This window comes from Calliphora vicina, chromosome 4 (genome assembly GCF_958450345.1).
Source record: "Calliphora vicina chromosome 4, idCalVici1.1, whole genome shotgun sequence".
NCBI classification, from domain to species: domain Eukaryota; kingdom Metazoa; phylum Arthropoda; class Insecta; order Diptera; family Calliphoridae; genus Calliphora; species Calliphora vicina.
In genome coordinates this window covers 101,831,543-101,856,378 of record NC_088783.1, presented here as the reverse complement: position 1 = coordinate 101,856,378, position 24,836 = coordinate 101,831,543, and the positions used below count along the sequence as shown (strand labels likewise).

Here is a 24,836-nt window from a genome sequence, read left to right as displayed (position 1 = left end):
AGAACGATGTAAAAAGCATCCTGTTTACAGTTATTTTATTTTTAAATTCTGGTAATTTTTCACAATTTCCTTTTCTAAGTTTTTCGCATAATTGCTTTTTTTCAAAGTTAATGAAAATGGCTAAAGTTAAGATTTGTGAAGACTTAAAAAATAAAACAATTAACGATTTCAAAGCTGGTTTAAAACAAAAAAGTATCTGTGACAAATATTCAATCAATAAATCAGCAGTTTAAAAAATTATAAAGAAATTTCGTGAGGCCGGTTCTGTAAAAACTCAACATTTAGGTGGAAGACCTCGTAAGACTACTCCTAGACAAGATAATTTAATAGCGAGAGAGTTCAAGAAATTCCCAAAAATAACTCCTCGAGAGGTTGTTAATAGCCTAAAATTAGAAATAAGTACCCGAACAGTTAGTCGCAGGGCAAATGAGGCTGGTCTTGGTTGATATCGTCCTGTGAAAAAACCACTCATTTCTAAAAAGAACCGTTCTGCTCGTCTACAATTTGCCAGGGATCATTTAAACTGGTCGATACAGAAATGGAATACTGTCCTCTTTTCCGACGAATCCAAATACAATTTAATTAAAAATATTCACTATTTCGCTACTGACAAAACAATTTAAGAGACAGTGATGGGAGAACATTTGTAAGACGACCAAAGGGAAAAGTTTGGCGGTGGCAATATTATGGTATGGGGATGTTTTACAGGGCAAGGTATGGGCCCAACTCATATTATAAAAGATACCATGACAGGTATAGGATACAGAACCATATTAAACGATGTTATGTATCCATACGTTGAGGAAAATATGCCCCTAGTTTGGTGATTCCAACGACCCGAAACACACCTCTAGGGTTGTAACCGAGTGGTTACAATACAACGAGGTACGTGTTTTGAAGTGGCCTGCCCAATCGCCAGAGATCAATCCCATAGAAAATCTATGAGAAATTGTAGATCGTAAAATAAGGACCCAAAATTACACCAGGAAGGAAGATTTATCGGAGGCAGTTATATGGGAATGGCAAAATATTTCAAAGGAGACCATTGACTCTTTAATTGGTTCAATGAATCGTCGATGTGTAGCAGTTATAAATAATAAGGGATACCCAATGAAATATTGAGTTATTGCAAAGTTTAGACCATATTTGTTAAAATAATACCTAAGTTTCCATTGTTTTGTCAATGCCGTAATAAAGAAATCTTTTAATTTTGTTTTCTCATTTTTAGAATTTTATTAATTATGTCCTTTGTTTTTTGTTAAATTAAGTTAATAAAAGCATACAAATAAAATACTACAAAAATGTTAAAATTTTTTAAACAATTATTTCAGATTTTAGGCCTCTAATGAAATATTTGGAAAAGTTTCCATTGTTTTGTCAACCACTGTATTTAGAAATAACTTTTTACTTACTGTTTTACCTATCCCTACCATTTTAATAACCTTCACCTTCTTGAGAAGGGTATATATAAGTTTGTCATTCCGTTTGTAATTCCCACAATATAATTTTCCGACCCTATAAAGTATATATAGTCTGGATCCTTATAGATATCGGAGTCGATTTAGCCATGTCCGTCTGTATGTTGAAATCAATTTTCTGAAGACCCCAGATATCTTTGGAATCCAAATCATAAATAATTCTGTCAGACATGCTTTCCAGAAGTTTGCTATTTAAAAACAGCAAAATCGGTCCACAAATGGCTGAGATATGTGGAAAAAACCAGGACAACCTCGAGTTTTGACCTATATCTGGATTACTAAGTCATTAATATAGACAATATGGATATCTAATGATATATATTTCAAAGACCTTGCAATGATGTATATAAAACCATAGTAAGTTGGACCTACAATGGTACAAAATCGAAAAAAATATTTTTTAACCCAATTTTTTTTTCACAAAAAGTTTATTTTTTATTTATTTTATTAGTAATACATGTGGCCTATTGGCCAATAAAAATAATATTACCAGTATTTATGTATACTATGAGGCAAATGAAAAACTTAAAATATTTGTTGACATAACAAAAAGATATCAATATAACATCTAAAACATTTTAACGACTCCAATACACATGTGAAAATATAATCCAAATAAGAAAAATTTAAAGTATTGTCCAATTAATTATTGACTACAGTATTGTCAAATTGAAAAAAATCAGTAAGTCTTCGCTTAAACGTTGCCAAAGACAGCAAAAGAACGTAAACTTATTGGCAAGCAATTCCACAATCGTGCGGCGCGTACAAGTGAATGTTCATATAATATATTATGAATACGAGATATTATTATCTGAGGATTTCTGAGTGATTTAGTAAAGGATAACATTGCATAAAATGCAGAGGCCTTTGCTATTTAACAATATTAAAGAGATAAATTAATAAACAAAACTTCAAAAAATCCTCAAATGCAAATTTAAAAAAAAATTTTAAGTGATTAGAAACGTGGGCCCTTAGCCTAAGTCCATAAACAAATCTCACAATTTTATGAACAATACTTGATTTTTTTTGTTTCCTGAAAAAAAAAATTAAAAAATAAAAAAAATTTAATTTTTTTTAAATTTAAAAAAAAACAATTCGAAAACAATTTTTTTCCAAAAAATGAAAAAACTGCAAAAAACAAAAAATTTTGTTTACCAAGAAATATTTAAAATTTTTATTTTGAAGTATAATTTGGTGAAGGGTATATAAGATTTGGCACATCCGAATATAGCTCTCTTACTTGTTTATAAAGTACAGTGAACGTCCAGTAGTACGAACGCTCTTTATTATGAATTTCCAATAATACGAATGGCAAAATGTTTGCATTGACTACTCTATAGTACGAACAGATGGACATTTTTTCTATTCGATAGTACGAATGGTGGTTTCTTATAAGAATTTTTGTTTTATTTACGTATGAATGAAGTTTTTATTTCATTCTTTCGCGGTCATCCACGTTTAGCGAAGTTATTGTGAAGTTTTTTTTATTTTTAAAAGTGTTTGTGTTTTTAACTGTCAAAATGTTGCAAGTAAAACGATGTAAAAAAAAGACAATTTCTTTTCAAGATAAATTAAAAATTATAGCTGACCACGAAAATAAAAGATCGTTGTTTGAAATCTATATATATAAAATACAAAAAATGTTTCTACCTATGTCCGTTATAGACTGAGACCATCCAACCGATTAGCTATAAACTGGTATCATTGTAAAGGAAATTTTCTGAATATGGTTTTAGACACCTAAAGTACTACATTAGGTCCATTCGGACCATTCGTAAAAAGATTTTTGAATTTTCTCATACAAACATTTTTCATCTAATATACATGTTCCGAATGAATTCAAAAACGGCTGGACCGATTTTAATGAAATTTTCAGGGAACCATCAGAATAGCATAGCGGGTAACACTCTAAAGTCAGATTTTTGATTTTCGGTCTGTGGGCGGAGGGGTTTGGCAAAATCAATTTTTTTCATTATACCGCTAATGCCATCTATATATATATAAAAAACGGCTGGACCGATTTTGATGAAATTTTCAGGGAATCTTCAGAAAAGCCTCTTAGGTAACAGTGTAAAGTTAGATTTTTGATTTTCGGTATGTGATAAACAATTTTGTTTGCTCTTCCATATTAGGTGCATGAATAAGAAATTTCCTTACTAAATTTTTGAATTCATTGGAACCAGCTGAAATGCCACTACATGTGTTAACATTGAAGGTTGGATCACAGACTTTATCCGACACTGTATATTAAAATCGAAATCGAGATGCAATATAAAACAGATGTTTTCTAAGGGCCAGCAACGCGGACCGGGCTCAGCTAGTTTCAAATAAATATGGATTATCCAAATCCACTATATGTACAATCATTAAACAAAAAACGCAACTGCTGGATAATTCCATGAGTTCGTTAAAAAATCGGTATAGACTTACAAGTGGTCATTTTAAAAAAATGGAGAATGCACTTTACGAGTGGATTTTAGCACAAAGAAAATTTCATATCACAGACGATGGAGAACAATTAAAACGCAAAGCTGTGGAGCTGCACAAAAAAATTCTACAATGGCCACTTTTGTGACAGTGATGGTTGGCTAACAAAATTTAAAATGCGTTATGGAATACTATTGTTAAAAGAGTATTAAATGGGATGTTGAGCACAACATTGAAACCTTGATAATAACATATAATAAAGTAATAAACGTCAATATTTAATGACGGATTTACAAAAAATTAATTGCTCAATAATACTAACTAGCATCACCCTAGTAAAATTAAAAAAATATGAATGGATTTCTGATAAAACCTAACTATACATACAAAATATTGAGAATCCCTCAATTACAGTTCACTTGATATTCGAAAATAACTAAATAATTTTGTATGGGAGATAACTCCACTGTTCTGGTCCCACCTATTTTGAAACCTTTTATGTAAATATCAAGCTTTACTTTAACTTTCCTTTATAAGGGAGGGGTCACTTCTACTAAGCCGACCATGCTTAGCTAAACTTCGAACAGGGATCAGAAATAAATTCGTTTTTAGCTAACCTCCGTAGAATGGTAATAAATTGATTGATACTGAGTTTAAATACTTTTAGAATTATAGATCTCCAATATTCAACATTAATTATTTACTTTGTTCCACGACCACTAATGCAATATGGAACATTTTCTGCCAATCTATGTAAAATGGTAAGAGAGCTATGCGGAGAAAGTTTGAAGAACCTTGCAATTATTACTTTGTATGGGAGGTGACTCACATCCTTTTCCAACCTCTCCCATTTTGGGTGCTATGCCCTCTAATCTAATTCCGTCTATATTCAGCTAAACTCCGCACAGTAATAAGAAATTAATTTAAAAAGTTTAAACACTTACAATTATTGTTCCTCAGATATTCGAAATTAATTATATACTTTGTATATTCCACTATTCCAATCCCGAACAATTTCAGCGAAACTATGCAAATTTATAAAAGAGCCATTTGGACTAAGTTTGAAGAATCTTGCAATTTAGAATAACTATTTACTTTGTATGGGAGGCGACTCACCTTTTTTTCCGACCCGTACCATTTATCATTAAACTTCATGCAGTGATAAACCGTTGAAAATCGTCACAATTATAAAATAACTATTTACTTATCTACAATTACATATTTACCCCCATATTTGTTTTTTAAATTTGTCAAAGGTTTATAAAACAAATTTTGAATGGAAATTTTGTTTTATAAACCTTTGATAAATTTAAAAATTGTTTATGCATATGGGAGTTAGAAAATAAAAAACACCTTCAAAATATATTTATTAAAGCGAATTTAAATTACTAAAGTCTTCTTCTTTGCTTTCTATAACAACTCTCACTTAAAACAGAGCGAAATCAATACTGTTTTATTTTTTTTTCTTATTTATTTACAACAACAAATTGGACAAACACGCATTGCTTTGTTTGCTTTTTAGCTTAAGATTCACATGTACACGATTTCACGGTTCCTAACTGAACCGATTTCAATATGTGAGAGTAAAAGGGGTCTAAAGAAATCGACTTGCCTATTAATATTATGATTTCGGTACTACGAAAGAGCCTGACAATATATAATTCGTACAATATATAATACGTCCGTCCACTGTATTTATTATCCACTCACTAACAAACAATATTATTAAATACTTTATTGGGAAGAAAATAAAATTAATTAATTCCTCATTTTGTTCATCTTTTTATGATTTGAGGGAAAAAACTTAAATAGAAATGTCAACAATAGTTGGCAATGCATCACACTTTTCAGAGTTGATTTTTAAATTATTTATTGCCAGTATTGGGGATTTGTCCACAATTATGGGGATGTAAGGATTTTAGTGACAGAAAATTTCGTTTGGGGACTGTGGGGATATATTAAAATATTTCGGGGATTTTATTTTATGGGGATAAATTATTTAGGATAGGTTTGTTTTTACTATTGGTAATAGCAATAATTTACCAATTGGTGAAATTTATTTCGTATTCTTTGAATAGAAAATGGAGATGTTTAGTGCTATTAAATGTACGTATCATAACATATAATATGATACAATCTTTAAATCCAAATCAGTATCTCCAAAAAGTTTTCTAACAAATTTAAATGGTAAAGTTGTATTGAATTTACAATTGGCTATTCTCAACTCGGTTTATGCAAAATCTTTGGTTAAAAAATATATCACTACTAATTTTATACATGATTTGAAACGATGTGTTACGAGATACAGTGGAAACAAATTTTCAACCAATTGGAATGAATATTTTAAAACATTGGCTAAATCATAAGAATTTTGGTTTGAAGGAATCTTTTTAATATTTTAACAACTAATTTGATCGGGTATTGGGCAATTTATTTAACATAAAGTTTTGTTTTTGTGAAAATTTCAAGAAAAACAATATTTGGGTTGGGTACAGCGATAAAAAGTACCTGGCATCCCTGATTGACAGACAAAAGTGCATTATAAATAAACTCTTTGATAACTCTCTGCTAAGCTTAATCGGTCTGCTAGTTAGCAGATCGTTGTGTGCGATGTATACACAGTAGGGTTCTTTCTATAAGTCAATTGTTCGAACAATCGACCTTTTGCTGGAAAAGTCGAAATCGACTTTTTGGTCGGAAAAAAGTCTAACAATCGATTATGTTAACTCAAAAGTCGAATAGTCGAAAAAAGTCGAATAGTCGACTTTTTAGATTAAAAAAATATTTATTTGGTACACTTGCATTTTTTGTAGTGTATGCTAATATAAATAATAAATAAATGTTTATAAAATAATGATTTTTTCTACACAAAATTCTTCAAACTATTATCGCCTTGATAAATTTCATTTTTATTGCTAAACATTACAAAAGGCGCATCAATAAATGAAGAAACCATGTATTTTTTTTACAAGAAATGGTAAAAAGTTGAAAAAAGTCGGAAAGTCGATATAACAAAAAAGTCGAAAGTTCGAAAAGTCGACTTTTCATAAATTACCAAAAGTCGAATGTTCGAAAAGTCGACTTTTTAAAAAACGGAAAAAGTCTATAACGAAAAATTAGCCACTGTATACATGGCCCACCAGCAGCACGACCAAGGGACCTCAAAGTAGGACACTTCGTGTATGCTACATTTTTAAAACAATCATATTTCTTCGTTTGTATTCCGATTTCAAAATCATTTATCTCTTATAGCCAGGGACCCGAAATAACTGTTATTTTTTTTAAATAAGCAGTTGGTTATAGAAAAAATAAGTTCAAAAAAATAGGTCCCGTAATAACAATTATAAATAACTCAAAAAAAAATTTAGTTTTTTATAACCATTATGAATTTTTTTTAGGTCTTAGTTTTCTTAAAAATTTTGGTATTCAAATAAAATTTAACACAAATAAGTTTCATATGTACAGAAGACATGTCACCTAATTTTATGCCCATTGGTCCATAATTAGTCATAGCTCCCACATATTGCACAATTTAAAATAATCATAAATATTCTTGATTCTTATGAAATTCTGAACCGATTTATCTATTTTAAAATACAAGAAAATCAGGTCCATGGGACCAAAAAAACTTGTTGGTTACTTATAATGATTATGGAATACCTAAAAATGTTTACAGAAGACAAAAAAAAAATAAAAATCTTTAATAATGGTTATCAAAGACCAAAAAAATAAAAATATTTTATAATGGTTATTGAAGACCTAAAAAAATCAAAATCTTTTATAATGGTTATTGAAGACCAAAAAAATAAAAATCGTTTATAATGGTTATCAAAGACGAAAATAATATTGGTTATTTTTAACTGTTATTCAGAGACATTTTTTTAAAAATTCTTGATAAACAATTATTTCAGGATTTTTTCCAATATTGGTTATAACAGTTATGTTTATAGCTAGCTTATAGCTAGGGATTTTTACCCAACCTACTCCAGTTTTTTGAAAACATTTGATCCAAATATTTCTCGATTTTCCTTTATTAGACTAACAACACAGGTATGTGTCAAACAGAAAAAGAATAGTTTAAAAATAATGACTAAGTCGAAAGTTATATGCATTTGAATTTAAAAAAATAACCATTAATAAAAACCATTTTTTGTTATATTTTTCAAAAAAGTATTCAATGAATTTTGTAATTGTCAAAAGTTATATACATTTTTGAAAAAGTATGCAAAATCCTCTATCCATTGATGTAAAGCATGTCTGCCTTGTTTTTTACGTGGCAAATTAATTGCCTGGTGTTTACACATGCAAGTAACTTTGCATGTAACTGAACACATCTATACGTTTGCACTACCACAATCACTATGCATGTGTAAATTTACACAATTGTGTTAGTGCAAAAGTACGAATGTGTAGAGTTTTTGCAACTGTTACTTGCATGTGTAAACGCTAGGTTATGGAAAACTTAACAACTCGGAGAGAATTTACCTCACTTGAGAATTTACCTAACTTGACAACACTTCCATATTTATGCATATTACATATACAGTGGTTGACAAAACAATGGAAACTTTTCCAAATATGTCATTAGTGGCCTAAAATCTGAAATAATTTTTTAAAAAATTTTAACATTTTTGTAGTATTTTATTTGTATACTTTTATTAACATAATTTAACAAAAAACACAGGACATAATTAATTAAATTCTAAAAATTAGAAAACAAAATTAAAAGATTTCTTTTTTACGGCATTGATAAGACAATGGAAACTTAGGTATTATTTTAACAAATATGGTCTAAACTTTGCAATAACTCAATATTTTGTTGGGTATCCCTTATTTTTTTATAACTGCTACACAACGACGATGCATTGAACCAATTAAAGAGTCAATGGTCTCCTTTGAAATATTTTGCCATTCCCTTATAACCGCCTCCGATAAATCTTCCTTCCTGGTGTAATTTTGGGTCCTTATTTTACGATCTACGATTTCCCATAGATTTTTTATGGGATTGAGATCTGGCGATTGGGTAGGCCACTTCAAAACACGTACCTCGTTGGATTGTAACCACTCGGTTACAACCCAAGAGGTGTGTTTGGGGTCGTTGTCGTGTTGGAATCTCCAAATTAGGGGCATATTTTCTTCAGCGTATGTATACATAACATCGTTTAATATGGTTCTGTATCCTATACCTGTCATGTTATCTTTTATAATATGAATTGGGCCCATACCTTGCCCTAAAAAACGTACCCATACCATAATATTGCCACCGCCAAACTTTACAGTCTTATTTGTGTACTTTGGATCTAATCTTTTTCCCTTGGTCGTCTTACAAATGTTCTCCCATCACTGCCTCTTAAATTGTATTTGGATTCGTCGGAAAAGAGGACAGTATTCCATTTCTGTATCGACCAGTTTAAATGATCCCTGGCAAATTGTAGACGAGCAGAACGGTTCTTTTTAGAAATGAGTGGTTTTTTCACAGGACGATAGCAACCAAGACCAGCCTCATTTTACCCCTGTTGAGTTTTTACAGAACCGGTCTCACGAATTTTCTTTATAATTTTTTAAACTGCTGAATTATTTATTGAATATTTTTTCACAGATACTTTTTTGATTTAAACCAGCTTTAAAATCGTTAATTATTTTATTTTTTAAGTCTTCACAAATCTTAACTTTAGCCATTTTCGTTAACTTTGAAAAAAGCAATTATGGGAAAAACTTCGAAAAAGAAATTGTGAAAAATGACCAGAATTTAAAAATAAAATAACTGTAAACAGGATCGTTCTTTTAAATATTATTTTCGTTTTACACTTTTTTCTTGCAGAAGTTTAAAAGTTTCCATTGTTTTGTCAGTAGCGAAATAGTGAATATTTTGAATTTTGTTCCCTTTTTTCAGAATATAAAAAATTATGTTGTTTATTTTTCAGTTAATTTATATAAATAAAACTATACAAGTAAAATACTAAAAAAAAAAATTATTTTAAAAAAATATTTTAAATTTTGGGCTACATATGGAATATTTGGAAAAGTTTCCATTGTTTTGTCAACCACTGTATATTTCCCTCTATTTTTTCTATACCACTGTGCGATGTGCTAACTAGCAGACCGATTAGGCTTAGCAAAGGGTTTAAAAGATCTATTAATAAGGTCTGTGCAAGCTTTCGCCTCAACAAACACAAGATAATTGATGGCGCAAACATATAAACAACATTAATCAGCTGTTCAATCAACACCACCTGGTATATAAATTCGCCTTGAGTTGATCGTTTTTTGCTCCTTTATGTTTACATCAAGGTAAATACGCCTTGATGTAAACAAATACAAGGTGACAGCAGTGGCGAATTGAAATAAATACAGGCGAATTCACTTATTTTTTATATATAGAGTTTAACATACGGACGTACGGGCGAATATTTTTTATATATGTAGTTTGACATTTGTGCGTGCTATTTCTATAATCAGCTGTGCTGCCGATGGCACCTTATTAAATGCACCTTGGTTTACATACTGTGCTTGTCTAAAATGTTGTTTATTTTGGCTGGAGCTGTCAAAGTCTGCCTTTTGTTTTTGTAGCTTTTGGGTTTGTTGTGGTATTCGCAATAACAAACTTTAGTGAATTTGACAACTTGAGCATCAAAACTAGTTGTTGTAGCAGCAGTGTTTGCTGAGTTGACAGCCCTTGGCCGAGTGAACTCGGGTCATTCCGGTGCGTAGAACCGGCTGTCGTGGGAATGTAATCAAAACTAGTGATCAGCTGTGCTATCGACACCACCTTATTGTGAATTTGCCTTGAAATGTACGCTGTTTTTGACAAGCTCAGTATCATGGTGCATTTAATAAGGTGTAAGGGGAGCCCAGCTGAAATAGCACGCGATTATGTTAAACTACACATATAAAAAATATTCGCCGGTACGTATTTATGTCAAACTCTTGTATTTATTTCAATTCGCCACTGCTGTCATCTTGTTAAATACTCCTTGACATTGAGAGTTTATTTATAATCAGCCCAATTATGAAAAGAAATTCCCCGGGAGTTTTTTCTCATTTTTCAAATTTTATGTTAAAAAAACGAAAAGGGAAAAAACTCCCGGGGTATTTTTTTTCATTATATAACTGAATGCGTTTTTGGCCGTCAATAAACAATTTGAAAATTAACTCTGAAAAGTGTGATGTATTGCCAACTATTTAAAAAAAAAAATCAACTCTGATGCTTTTGTTGCCATTTCAATTTATTTACAAAATTCTTCTATAAAAACTAAAAGTTATATGTACTCGAATTTCAGAAAATTTTGGGAATGTGTTTGATAATAAACGTGGCAAATTAGTAATGTGAATTTGTATACTATTTTATAAATTGTAATCTAACTATTATCGCCTTAATACATTTCATTTTTATTGTTAACATTACAAATGTATAAACCATGTATTTTTTTACAAGAAATGGTAAAAAAATACTTTTCAATTTATAAAATAGTAAATAAATTTACATTACCAATTTGGCAAGTTTATTACCACACACATTCCCAATATTTTCAGCAATTCGAGTACATATGTATAACTTTTAGTTTTTATAGAAGAATTTTGTGTAGAAAAAGATTTAAATTTATCAAAGGTTTATCAAACAAAATTTCCATACAAAATTTGTTTTATAAACCTTTGATAAATTTATAAACTACTAGCTTGACCCGGTGCGCTTCGCTACCCCTGTCGTAGTAAAATAAAAAATATATAGCCTATTGACGCTTCCCAGTAAGGATCTATCTACGTTCCAAATTTCTATAAAATCGGTTCAGCCGTTTAGGCGTGATGCTCAAACAAATAAACAAACCAACAAACAAACTTACAAAGACATTTATATATTTATATAGATATAGAATTATGCATATGGGGGTTATTTTATAAACATTTATTTATTAAAGAATACCCTAGAAAAAATACAAGTGTACCAAATTACAATAGTTTTACTCCCATTTTCTCAATCTCTGGTTATTTTTTATCGTGACGATAAACTGACAGTTCTCATACAAAAAAATGTTAATTGGAGGTTTATCGTTACGAAAATCGATAACCAGCTATTGAGAAAATGGAGGTTATAGGGTTTTTACACTAGCGCACATCTAACATCTACCATCAATTTGCAAAGATGTTAACATTTTCCCATAAGAATTGCACAGCGCTGAGTGCCAACATCTTTCTACATCTTTAAAAAATGTTCCTATCTCATTTCGTTCCACCTAACATCTTTCGATTATTTTAGTGTCACCACTAATAAAATGGCATTTATATTAAGAAAAAAATGTAAACAAATATAATATAATAATGAGGAGACATTTTATTTGTTTGAAATTTGCTTGTGAAATTATTTTCTTATTTAATTTGATAGTATAAAAAAGAAAACCAGTCTCAATTCATTTTGTTTTCATAAAAACAATATGATTTTTAATATTTTTCCAATTTTACTGATGGTAGATGTTAGATGTTGCAAGTGTGAACAAATCTTTCAAGTTTTCAACATCTTCCATACGTTTCGCCAAAATGTACGTAAAGCTACGTATACACGGTTGTCATATTCTTACAATATTGTCAGAAAATGTTCAATAAATGGTTAACACCCATATGTTTCAACATAAGTTCTCATGGTTGTGTTAACCATTTTATGAGCATGTTCTGACAATATTGTAAGAATATGACAACCGTGTATACGTAGCTTAAGTGTAAAAACCCTATTAGTATAATGTTGCAATTATGTAAATATTTTTTAACAATCTAAAAAGTCGACTTTTGTGAAAACATTTTCGACGATTTCGACTTTTTCAGCAAAAAGTCGATTGTTCGATTTTTATAAAACCATACTTATAGAACCATACTGTTGTTGAAACTCTATACCAGGGAAGCGCAAAAAAGTATGGGTTAAAAATAAAAAATTCGCAACAACATCATGCATTAAACACATTCAAGACAGCAGGCTACCAACTTCAATCTGTCAAAAATAAAATGCACACGTTTATATGGAGACGATTATTTTAACGACAGCACAGCTACACGGCCACACGACTACTCATGCCGATGTAGCCGAATTAGGCTAATTTCTATTTTTGTCAACTACAAAACAGAAATAGTGTTGCTAATATAATAAAAAAATGTAAATCAAATTAGTGCTTAAAAAATATATTTCTTTACTTAATTAAGAGAAGTTTCTGATAACCATATTGAAATAAATTAATAACAGGTACATAATTGATTATAACCATATATATATTTTTACTCAAAATAATTGTTTCAATCTTAATTACTTTGGAATTTTGTACGGTTTTTTTTTTATTAAAGTGGCACCACTGAATTATAAATCAGCTGTTTTCTTTAAAATAATTCAGTAGCTGACACACGACTACAACTGTAACCAGCAGAATTTGTGTTCGTGTAGTCGTGTAGCCTGTTGTCTTGAATGTGTTTAATGCATCAAGCAACAGAATCAGTGTGACCATTTTAGCATTTTTGCAGCTAGATTTAGCATTTTTTATATTGATTTAGCTGCAAATTTTCGATTTAGCATTTGGCATTTTTTTTTAGCATTTTTTAATAATTGGTTTAGCATTTTCTAGCTTCAAGTTTTTGATTTTGCAAAAAAGTCAAAAATAGCTTGTGTTGAGTTACAAAATCTTTATTTGCAGATATCGAACTCGCATCTCACTAAGCAACCAAATAGGTCTTCAAGGAAAATATCTAATATTTCTTTTAATAAAAAAGGGCCCATTTTGAAAAAAAAATCAAAAAGTTTTTGATTTCGGAAAAAAATATTAAAATATTTTTATTTTTTTGTAAATATTTTTTTCGAAAGATTGAAGAAATGGCTATCTAAACTATTTGGGACACATTTTGCTAAGAACAATATGTAATATGTTACATGGATAAGAAAAAACACATGTTTGGCCAAAATGTCAAATTTTTAGCCCTCTAACTCAAAGAGTTCTTGTCCGATCTTGTTGAAAAATTGTGTCTGAATAACTATTCAATAGGTCTAACCCGATCGGAAGACATCGATTTTAAAAGTTGGTTCACTTGACGTGAAATCCCCCATATGTATAAAGGCAAACATAATTTGTAGAAACAGCGGCAAAAATAGTGAAGAATTTCTTCATTATATTATTAAAAAAAATTTTAGCATTATTTTGGATAGGATTTAGCTGCAAAAATATTTTAGACCTGGTCACACTGAACAGAATAAAATATTTTTATTTTTACGCTCTATTTGTTTGCACTAAATGAGTTATTTGTATTGTAAAAAATTAGTTTTTCTCGAAAATCGCAAAATTTAAATCGCAGGTACGGAAAAACTATTGAAGGTGTTGACATACTTTTTCTTACTTTTATTCCCTATTATATTCCCAATAAATAATGATCAAAAAATTCTGAAATTTGTTTAACAAAATTTTTAAAAACTGCCGTTAAAAAATACGATGACAAAAATTTGGATATATTTAAAGTAAAAATTGGCTTTTATTTTAATATTCTCAAAATATGTTAATTGTTTCCCTATATTTCTTGTACAAGTGGCCTGAGACACGTTAATGGTCCTTGAAATTTTTAGTAACTTTAACTTTTTTAACCAATTTTTGTATTTTATATCTCATTAGATTGATAATTACGTACACATTTCCATTATTTTACATTAAATTGCAAAAGTAATTATTTAATGCCAATAGATTTACAAAAACTTTGAATTTAAAAAAAAAAAAATTTCTCTTGAAAATACACCTCAAAAATTCAACGTCTTTGCATCACCAGTAAACGTTATCCAATAATACTAATACTTTACACAACGTGTTTCTACAATACATAGAACAGGCCTGTACCTTAACATTTGTTTCGTCCATAAAATCTTGGAGCACTCTAATGTACATATAGGGACTTAAACATGTACTTACATTTGAAAACTACTTTTTTAGACTTGTAACTATTTCGATGAGTTTTTAATTAATTAATTTAAAATAATTTTAGAATAAAAATAAAATCTTGGAAAAATTATGATATTTGTAACATTAGTCAAAAAATATAGTATATGTATGAATGGATGGCAACACTGGGTACACATTAATATTTCACACAAAATATAGCAAGAGAAACAAAAGCAAAAGTAGAACTTCAATAAACACGCATCAAAAAAGAAACCGCATATGCATACCGTTAGAATTTAATGTTCTCACTTATAGTTGCTTAATTTAGTCAGTCGAGAAAGAAATTATTATTTGTGAATTGTACAGTTTAAAAAAAGACTTGAAATTAAGTTTTTTTTTTTAAATAATAAACTAACGAAAACCAACAAAAGTAGTTGCAGACTAAAAGAAAAAAAAACAAATCATTGTGTGTAGTGTGTAATTTTGTAATACAGGACAATACAAATATTTTTTGTTTATAATCTGCTACTTATTAGAAATTGTATGAAATAATTTTGTAGAAATAGACAGACATTGTGATAAATTAATATTAAAGTTTACATGAAAAGTGAACTAATCGAATTATCCTGAACACATTCCAGTTCTTGTGCTTGTTTAAATTTAGGTAAATTATTTATTCTTTCATAGAGACGCTTGGAAACCAAACGAATAAATACTTCAATCTATAAAGAAAAAAAACAAAGTTAACGGTATTGTGTAAAAGAACAAAAAAAAAAACAGAAAAAGTGAAGTTGTGGTTTGTCTTTTTGTTTTAAATAATACATATTAACCTTGAACGAAATAAACAGCCTTCGTCAGTTAATTAGACATACGATAATTCGTTTATTTATTACTCTATTTCAAAATAAATATGACTTGATTGCTGTTTTTATTGGCTAACTCTAGTTTATTTGCGGCACTCCGGAACGTTACCAAATTTTTACCTGCGTCGCATCTTTTAACATCTGAACAGGACGGTATACTTTGTTTTGTCGCCAGACGATATTTCGTGATATGGCCCTCCAAAGTTCGAATATTATAGATTTGTGCAATATAAATATAGTTGGATAGCATTTTAAAATACATTTTATATCAGACATAAATCTTACCCCCATTTTGTCAATCTTTGGATATTTTTTATCGTGACGATAAACTGACTGTTCTCACACAAAAAAAAAATGTTAAATGGAGGTTATCGTTACGAAAAACGATAACCAGATGTTTGAGAAAATAGGGGTTAAAATGTTTGAACCTATTAGGACCAAAATTTAAATTTTTAGATGCATACGTTTAGCATTTTTGTATAATAATTTTATTCACAAGACATCAGGACAAAACATATTTTCTCTTTCTTATACCACCGAGTTTAAAAGCCTTCCGCCCGACCATAGGCGAAACCGCATTTCGACTACCAATAAAACAGAGATTTAAAAAGTTATGGGATTATACTTATAATCTTGGCTATAATTTTGTGTACAACAAATTCGGAACAAATATCGAAAATCCGGTATTGAGGGTATATATAAGTTTGTCATACCGTTTGTAATTTCCACAATACAATTTTCCGACCCTATAAAGTATATATATTCTGGATCCTTATAGATATCGGAGTCGATTTAGCCATGTCCGCCTGTCTATTGAAATCTTCAATAATTCTGTCAGACATGCTTTCGAGAAGTTTCCTATTTAAAATCAGCAAACACGGTCCATAAATGGCTGAGATATGAGGAAAAAACCAGGACAACCTCGATTTCTGACCTACATATATCTGGATTAATATAGACACCAGAAGAGGAAAAACACCCATATATCATGATGGATCCACCGCCTTGTTGTACGGTCTTCTTGGTGTATTTTGGATCATATGCCTTATTGTCTGCGCACCTAACAATGTTTCCCATCGGATCCAAACAAATTTATCTTCATTTATGGGGGTTTCAGCAGGGCAATGGTCAGAAGCACTCCTGCTGAAACCCCCATCTGAAGGGCAGCTCTTCCTCAGAAAATGGAAGCATTATGAGTTGCAATATATTTACGTAGTCCAGGGTGCATATTTTGTTCTTAATCCAATATATTGGACCGACACTAGAAGAGGAGAAAAACCCCCATGATGATGGATCCACCGCCATCATGATATGGGGTGTTTACGGTCTTCTTGGGCTGTAGTCATACGAAACGAAGATAAATTTGTTTGGATCCGATGGGAAACATTATGTTAGGTGCCCAGACAATAAGGCATATGATATGCAGTTTTGTTTATCAGACATACAGCATAAGAAAAAACATAATCATTTCTATTTTCATTTATATTTTAATACATTATATGACTAACAATGTAAAGAGTTAATATTTTTACTGGAAAAAATAATAGAAACGCGTAAAAGGATTCAAGTTTTAGAGGCACATTTTTATATTTTTTTCTTATATTAATATTTTGTTGCTCTAGCTTTGTTTTTCACAACTTCATTGCATCTGCGGCTCATGGAATCAACTAATTTCTATGCAAATGTTCTTGTCAATGTCAAATCACTCTTCCTGGATTTGTTCCCATAATTCGTCCTTATTTTTCGGACTGAAACCCGTTGGGGTTGGTCCGGTGACTGCGAAGGCCATTCCATAAGAGGTACTTTGTTGACAGCAAACCAGTCTTTTGCCAATTTTGAGGAGTGCTTTTTTTTACAAAACTAAACTTGACTAATATACTTACAAAGTATGAAAAAAAGCATTCGTTTCTATTATTTTTTCCAACACTGTATATAAAAACCATAGTACATTGGACCTACAATGTGTCAAAATCGGAAAAAATATTTTTTAAACAGAATTTTTTTGAAAAAAAAATAATTTGTAAAATTTAAATAATTTAAAAATTTTTAAAATTTAAATTATCAATTCAAAAAAAAAAATTTTCCAAAAAATTAAAAAACAGCTGGAAAATTCAAAAAATTAAAAGTAAAAAAATATATTATATTTTTCTCGGATTTGGGATATAGATGGAACATACTAATAGGTCATGTTATATATCGATGGAAAGCTCTTTAAAATATCTATCATTTAGTATATTAATTAGAAAGTTAGTTATTTTCCCCACCAAAAATAATATATTGGGGCATACACAACAACTAGATAGGTAACTGAGAGCCAAAAACCTAAGTCTGTTGTCAAAAACCTAATTCATGAGAATGTATTGCATGTATTTTGTTATTGTATCACCCGTATGTGTGAAAAGAGAGTAATTTTTCAATATACACATCTGCACAAAATAATAGATACACCAAAATTTATTTTTTAAAAACGAAAAAAAATAATGGTATATTGTAAAATTATAAAAAAAATTCAGTCGATTTTTATTTATAGTTAAAAGGAGAGTAAAAAACAAAAACAAAATATTTCATAATTAATAATAAATATTATAAAGTAAATTAAATTTCTTAAATTTCGAAAAATTTGGTGCTCATAATAATAGATACATTTTTAAAAATTCTTATTAAACAAAAGCTAATAAATTTGATCTTAAAAAAATTAGTTTATTATTAAAGTAAAGCTAGTATCCAGTATATCCACCTTTGTTTTGTAAAACTTTCTCCACTCTTCTGGGCATACTGGATATCAAGTTCTGACACTTCTCCAATGGAATCTCGTACCATATTTTTTGCGTTTTCTCCCATAAATCGTCTTTATTTTTGAAAACTTCCTTCGAAAGCCTTATCTTTAATTCACTCCACAAGTTTTCTATTGGGTTTAAATCAGGGGATTGGCTGGGCCAGCTTAAAACAGGTACGTTATTCTCCAAGAACCAGTTTTTAACTAATCTTGAACTATGTTTTGGTTCGTTGTCCTGCTGGAATGTCCATATTAATGGCATATTTTCCGATGCATATGGAAGCATTACGTTTTCCAATATGTCTCTATACCCACTAGCATTCATGGTATCTTCTATTCGGAATATCGCACCAACACCATTCCATGAAAAGCAACCCCAAACCATTATGTTTCCCCCGCCATGTTTTACCGTCTTTTTTGTAAATTTAACGTGGAATTCTTTTCCTTTTGGTCGGCGTACATTTCTTTGGCAGTCGTTTCCAAACAAATTTATTTTTGTTTCGTCGCTCCATAAAATATTTCTCCATTTTTTTTCGCCTTCACACCCGGACCATTGTAAGTGCTCTTTAGCAAATTCTAATCTTGTCTTGATATTTTTTTGGCGCATTAGTGGCACTTTTCTGTCAATTCTTCCCGGCAATTTAGCTTGTAAAAGACGACGACGAACTGTTTGTGGACTGATTTCGTTACATAGCTCCGCAGAAATAGCTTTCGATGATATGAAAGGGTCTTTTTTAAACATAAGGACGATCCGCCTATCTGTTTCTGGACTGGTTTTCTTTGGTCTACCGCGAGTTTCTCTTTTTTGTTTTTTAGATAAAGCATTTTGGACAAAATGTAAAGATCTTCCTATGCTCTTTGCTATTTCCCGTAATGATTTTCCTTGATTTCTCATCGTTTGAAAAATTTTTTTCTCATCTTCGGTACAATGATGATTTCGTCCCATTTTCTTCAAAAGAGTCCTATTTTTTATAAAATTGTTGCTAAAATTTAAATTATACTTACTGTTTCACGTAAATAGGAACAAAAAATTGCACAAAAAAAAAATTGTATATAAACAAATTACAAATTACTGATGTGTATCTATTTTTATGAGCAAATAATTTTTTGTAATTCAAATAAATTCGTTTTTAAAAATCAACATGAAAGCAAATAGTTGCCAGATTTTTGACTGACATGACATTGCCAGATAGAAATTTTAATAATATGATGTATTCTTAACGCTTGCGAGGAAATTTTCAATGTTACCGCCATTTAAATTTTTTCCAATTAGGTGTATCTATTATTTTGAGCAGATGTGTATATTACTCTCTCCTTCCGTTCTATGTGTTTATTCTATGTATTGGGGTGTTAATTGTATCTAAGTGTCGTTTTTGTAATTCGGATTTAAGTCTGTATTATACTATGTAGGGTCAATTCACTTCCTAGTACAAATATCTAGTTCTAATGACCCTTGATTATATGTAAAATTACTAGTTCGCTAAAGTTAGCCAGAACAGAATATATTTAATCCAATGTGAGGAAATAGCATTTTAGTAGGACAGCTTTGAAAACGCACTTTTTGAGATATGAAATTATTGTTACAATGATGTTAATATGAATGTTCTAAATTGAAATGTATAAAATGTTATTCCTTTTAATAAATTATATATTATGATTGGTAAAACTTTATGTATTTTTTTCTATTTCCAAGGACTTTTTATCTGAATCATGGGAGGAGAGCCGCCTAAAAGATTGGGATGACAGTAAACTCAAAGAATTATTAGATGAAGCCTACTCCTACAAGAATCCCAGAGATAAAGAAAATAAAAGTAAAACATTTTTGGTAAGTAAAAAGATACAGAAGATAAATGAACGGGAGGAGGTGGTGTTATTTTGTAACTCATTCCAATTTCGCATCCACTTACACAATAACCTCCTTCGATTCTTAAGTATCAATATGTAACAAATAAATGAATTGGATTTTACCTCAAACGTATATATGTCCATGTAAATTAGAGCGACTCACTTTGAATAGATAGAAAATTTGTTTTGTACCCCTGAAATGAAACCTTGTTTTTGTTTTAGGTTGTTTTCCAAAAAAATTTTCATATTTGAAATATGATTTGTCTAAAATCAAGTAAATTTTTAAATATTTGTGTTAACTTTCAAAAAACATTACCATAAAAATCCTTATTTTTGGAAAAAAGACAACATTTAACCTAGACCCAAATAAATTTGGAAAACATTCGGTCAAAAGATACAGAAACAGTGTTATATCGATTAATTGTTCTATAATTTTTTGATTGCTTTGATTTTGTTTGAAAAATTGGGGAGGGAAGTAACTTATAAACGGATAGTCCGATAGTCCGAAAAGAAGACACAATTTTCAGCACTTTAATATCGCACTTGATCAACAATAGGGTATTAACTGAAAATTTATAAAATTTAACTTTTTGCAAGAAATCAACTAACAACATCAATATCTATCTACTGTAAAAATGTTGACGTATCACGATTACTCCTTTATCTCGAAAACCACATTCGAGACCATTTTCGTGATAATGTAGACTACTTTCATATCAACAAAAAAGTATTATTTTGAGTATATTTTCATAAAAAAGGTATTATTTTGATTTGAACCTTTATTCAGGTTAAAAATAACACGGTGCTACGATGGAAAAAAAAACTTGGAAAACGGCCTAGCGTGGCTTATAGGTCTTGCTGAGTATATTACAAATTGTCTCTAAAAATTTCAGAAACACCCTCAAATTCAGAAGTTATTCTGAAAAAACCGTTTTCAGTGATGTTCTTCGACTTATCGACTGTAGCTTAGTCAGTTTTTGTCCGACTTTAAATTTTTTAACGGGTTTGGAAAGAAAACTGATTAATTACGCTTTAAAATGACGTGCATTTTTTGATACCTTTTTAAGTTATAAGCAGAGACCGAAAATAACGGGTTCACTTTTATTTCAATGGTAAATACTCATTCGCAGCCATTTAAAAATAATTTTTTGTGATATATCACTGAGAGAGTGATTTATTCGAGAACATTTTAGGTTTGGGGTTGAGAGAAACAGAAAAGAAACAAACACAAATAATCTGGATGAGTGATTTATAATTTACTAGGGTCGCCTGGTGGTCAAAATTCGACCACTAATAACGAAATTATACAGTTACTTTTGTTTATACGCAAAAATATTTTTCACTTTGGGTACAAATGCACGTATATGTATTTAGATGTGCATAAACATGTTGTTGTGGTTTTTCAAGCTTTTCAACTTTTATGGAAAATTTTTTTTAAAAAAAATTTATATTGTGCACATCTAGAGAAAATGACCTTTTAAACCATATAAGTTTCATCAAAATTGGTGGACAATAACTTGTGACTTTTATTTGCGAAAATGAAAAATAAATCGTAAAAATGCATTTGATGCAAATTAACGCTTAAATATATAAAATTTATCAAAAGATTAATAACAATTTAAAAAAAATTTCATTTCTGTTACCTAGACTTCATTACTTCGTACTTATCATATTATTTCCATAATTTGTTAAAAAATACTAATAATATGTTATTGCATGTAAATAAAAGAGAAAGTAACAGTTATTAAGAACAAGAACAAATGAATGGTTTATCTCACACCAAACCATTAAAAAACAACAAAGACGAATAAAGGTCATACCAAACCATTTAAATAGAAATCATTTTATAACTGTTATTTTCAGTGATTTATTTTTATCACAAAAATATAAATCACAATTTGGGTTTTTTGGTATATGGACGAGTTATTTTCGATCTCTGGTTATAAGTATTGTTTTTGTTAAGAATATCTAAAAGAAAAACAAAATTTATCAACTTTTTTGATTTTAGTCGCTTTTCATTGCTTATTTTGATATGAAAGTTTATAAAAATGTATACCAACATATATAGAAAATTTAGTTCTTAACAAAACATAGTTTTAATTACACTGTGATCTTCCACAAAAATGATCCCCATAAAATTCCACAATATAACTCTGACAATAAGAATTCTATTAGACATTAACTTACAAAATTTTTTTCAGTTAGTATACTGCTCCCTTCGATCAAAAAATGAAAACTTTGTCCCACTGTAAAAAAAATTCCCACCAGGTGGACTCAACATGCCCTTTCAGAATTATAGGGTCGCTATTCTGTTCCAATCAAAGTCTCAATTTGTTGGACAGTGTTATTCAAATCGTATGAAAATTCTAAAAGTTATTCAACTTTTAATTAACACCATTTTTAGTATTTTTTCCCCCAGCGCATATAAATAAAAATAAAAAAAAACTGTAGAAAAAAAATATTTGTAAAATTTTGAATTTACAAGGTAAATTTTTTCGAACCTTTTTCAAAAAAGTTTAATAACTTTTGCAAATATAACCCGATTTTAACAAGTAATATCTCAGTTTTTCCCATATAAAGTCTTTAAAACACAGTGCAAAAAAGAATACGTTTTCATAGAAAAAAATTAAATTAACTATTGTTGAATATGAAAAATTACTAAAAAAAATAAAAAATAAAGCGAAACTTTTTATAAAAACTTATGAAATTTTTTTTATACTCAAATTGTTTTATTTAAATTTGGTTTTATTTTGAGTTGATACTGTTTTGTTGATAAAATTTGTTTTACTTTGTGATTTTAATTCGAAATGTGACTCTTTTTATAATAAAATTGTTCACATTTTTTCAGAAAAATGGTACTAACTCAAAAAATACATTTTTTTTTGCAATAATTGTAAACATTTTAAAGGAAAACAACGTAAATATATTCTTAAATGGAATTTGCTTACTATAATGTATTCGGATTTTCAAATTCTCTTAAAATGTAACCATAAACTGTTTTTAACCTCTACTGAAAATTTTAAAATTTTTTGAGGAAACTTTCTTAGAATTTTCCGTAGATTGATTGCGTTTCTGCTATACGATTTTTCACTTTTTTATCGTCCATACCACTCAACCCGGCCTAATGTACATATATCTTACCTTTTTAATTTTTCATTTACCCGATGTAACCCACTCAATCATAACTCGTCTATAGCCATGTGAAATTTCATTAAAATTACAGAATTATTTAATTTTTTTTTTAATTCCCCCAACAATACAACTGAGGTTATGAACAATAATAAAACAAAGCAAGATTAATTCAGAGGGGTGCAAAAAAAAATATTTGTTTTTCTGTGGGTCGGTCTAATTTACATAATCTGTATTTATGTATGTTTGTTCATATATATTATATGTTGTTATTACCTTTGTATTATATGACACAGCAATTACTTGAAAAAGCAGAATATGAGGATCAATCGTATCCTTTTCGTGTAAACACACGTGGATCGCGTAATTTGTCCAGTTCAATAACGTCCAACAGTTATCATCATTATCAACAGAACCCACACTACCATTCGCACAGCCATAATCATAATCGTTCTCATCATCACCATAAGCAGGGTGGATCCTTGCAAGATCTCTTTGAAATCGGTTTACATGAATCACAGTTGGATTGTGATCAAACATTTGGTATTGGCATTAGTGGCAATCAGCGCACACGACGACAAAACCACAACTCACGACAGAAAAAATACTCTTCGTCTGTGTCATCGCGACAACGTGAAGGTGGTAGTTTGCCAAGCAACGTTAATGTAACCCATCAATTGAGTGTAGGCGGTAGTGGTGGTGGTGTCATCAACGATATTGGTTTAATGCAGCAAGAGGGTGGAACGCCAGGATCTGCAACATCATCGAATACAGGCAAAGTAAATAAAAAAGAACAAAGGCGCAACGCTTTGAAAGCTGCACCTACAACTGCGACCGTTAGTACAGAATTGAAAGAGAACAACAACTCTTCAAGTGGTGTTGTTGGAGAATCTGTTAATATTAGCGAGAATACAACAACTACCACAAATTCAGCATACACTGCTAGTTGCGGAGATTTTATTATCGACATGGGAGAGCCCATGATGGATATACAACAACAACAGAAAATACTACAATGCAAGGGTCAAGATGCAGCAACACAGGTACGTTTTTGCTTAAAATCAAAATTTAAAATTGCTTTTGTTTTAGTATTTTAATACAACATTCATCTTTCTCTTTATAGGGACATCCATTTTACGAACGTTTGGCTAATAATGACAAACGTATACCGAGAGCCAATATCGGTTCAAAGAAGGGTACTAATTTTGCTCCGACTACTTCGCAGGTTTATGTCGATGAAACTGTATGTTTCAATGTGTTGGAACAAAATGGTGGTACAAACAATGGACCAACATCATCACAAATCGATGCGAAATTTTTACCTTTAGATGAAAACTACAAATCCTGCAAATCGGTTTTAGGAAGCAATGGTGATAAGTCTCCAGAAATGCTTGCCAAGTCAAATTCGGTATGTGCTTTAGACGTA

At 30.0% G+C, this 24,836-nt stretch overlaps 1 protein-coding gene across 2 annotated transcripts in view; it reads left to right on the top strand.

The window, feature by feature from the left end:
• tyf (twenty-four) overlaps positions 1 to 24,836 on the top strand; it is a 44,872-nt gene that overhangs the window by 7,178 nt on the left and 12,858 nt on the right. For both annotated transcript variants that reach the window (XM_065508989.1, XM_065508988.1), the window contains exons 3-5: positions 20,130 to 20,261; positions 23,707 to 24,453; positions 24,534 to 24,818. In XM_065508989.1, coding sequence (XP_065365061.1) covers positions 20,130 to 20,261; positions 23,707 to 24,453; positions 24,534 to 24,818 — 1,164 coding nt within the window. The remainder of the gene's footprint in view (positions 1 to 20,129; positions 20,262 to 23,706; positions 24,454 to 24,533; positions 24,819 to 24,836) is intronic.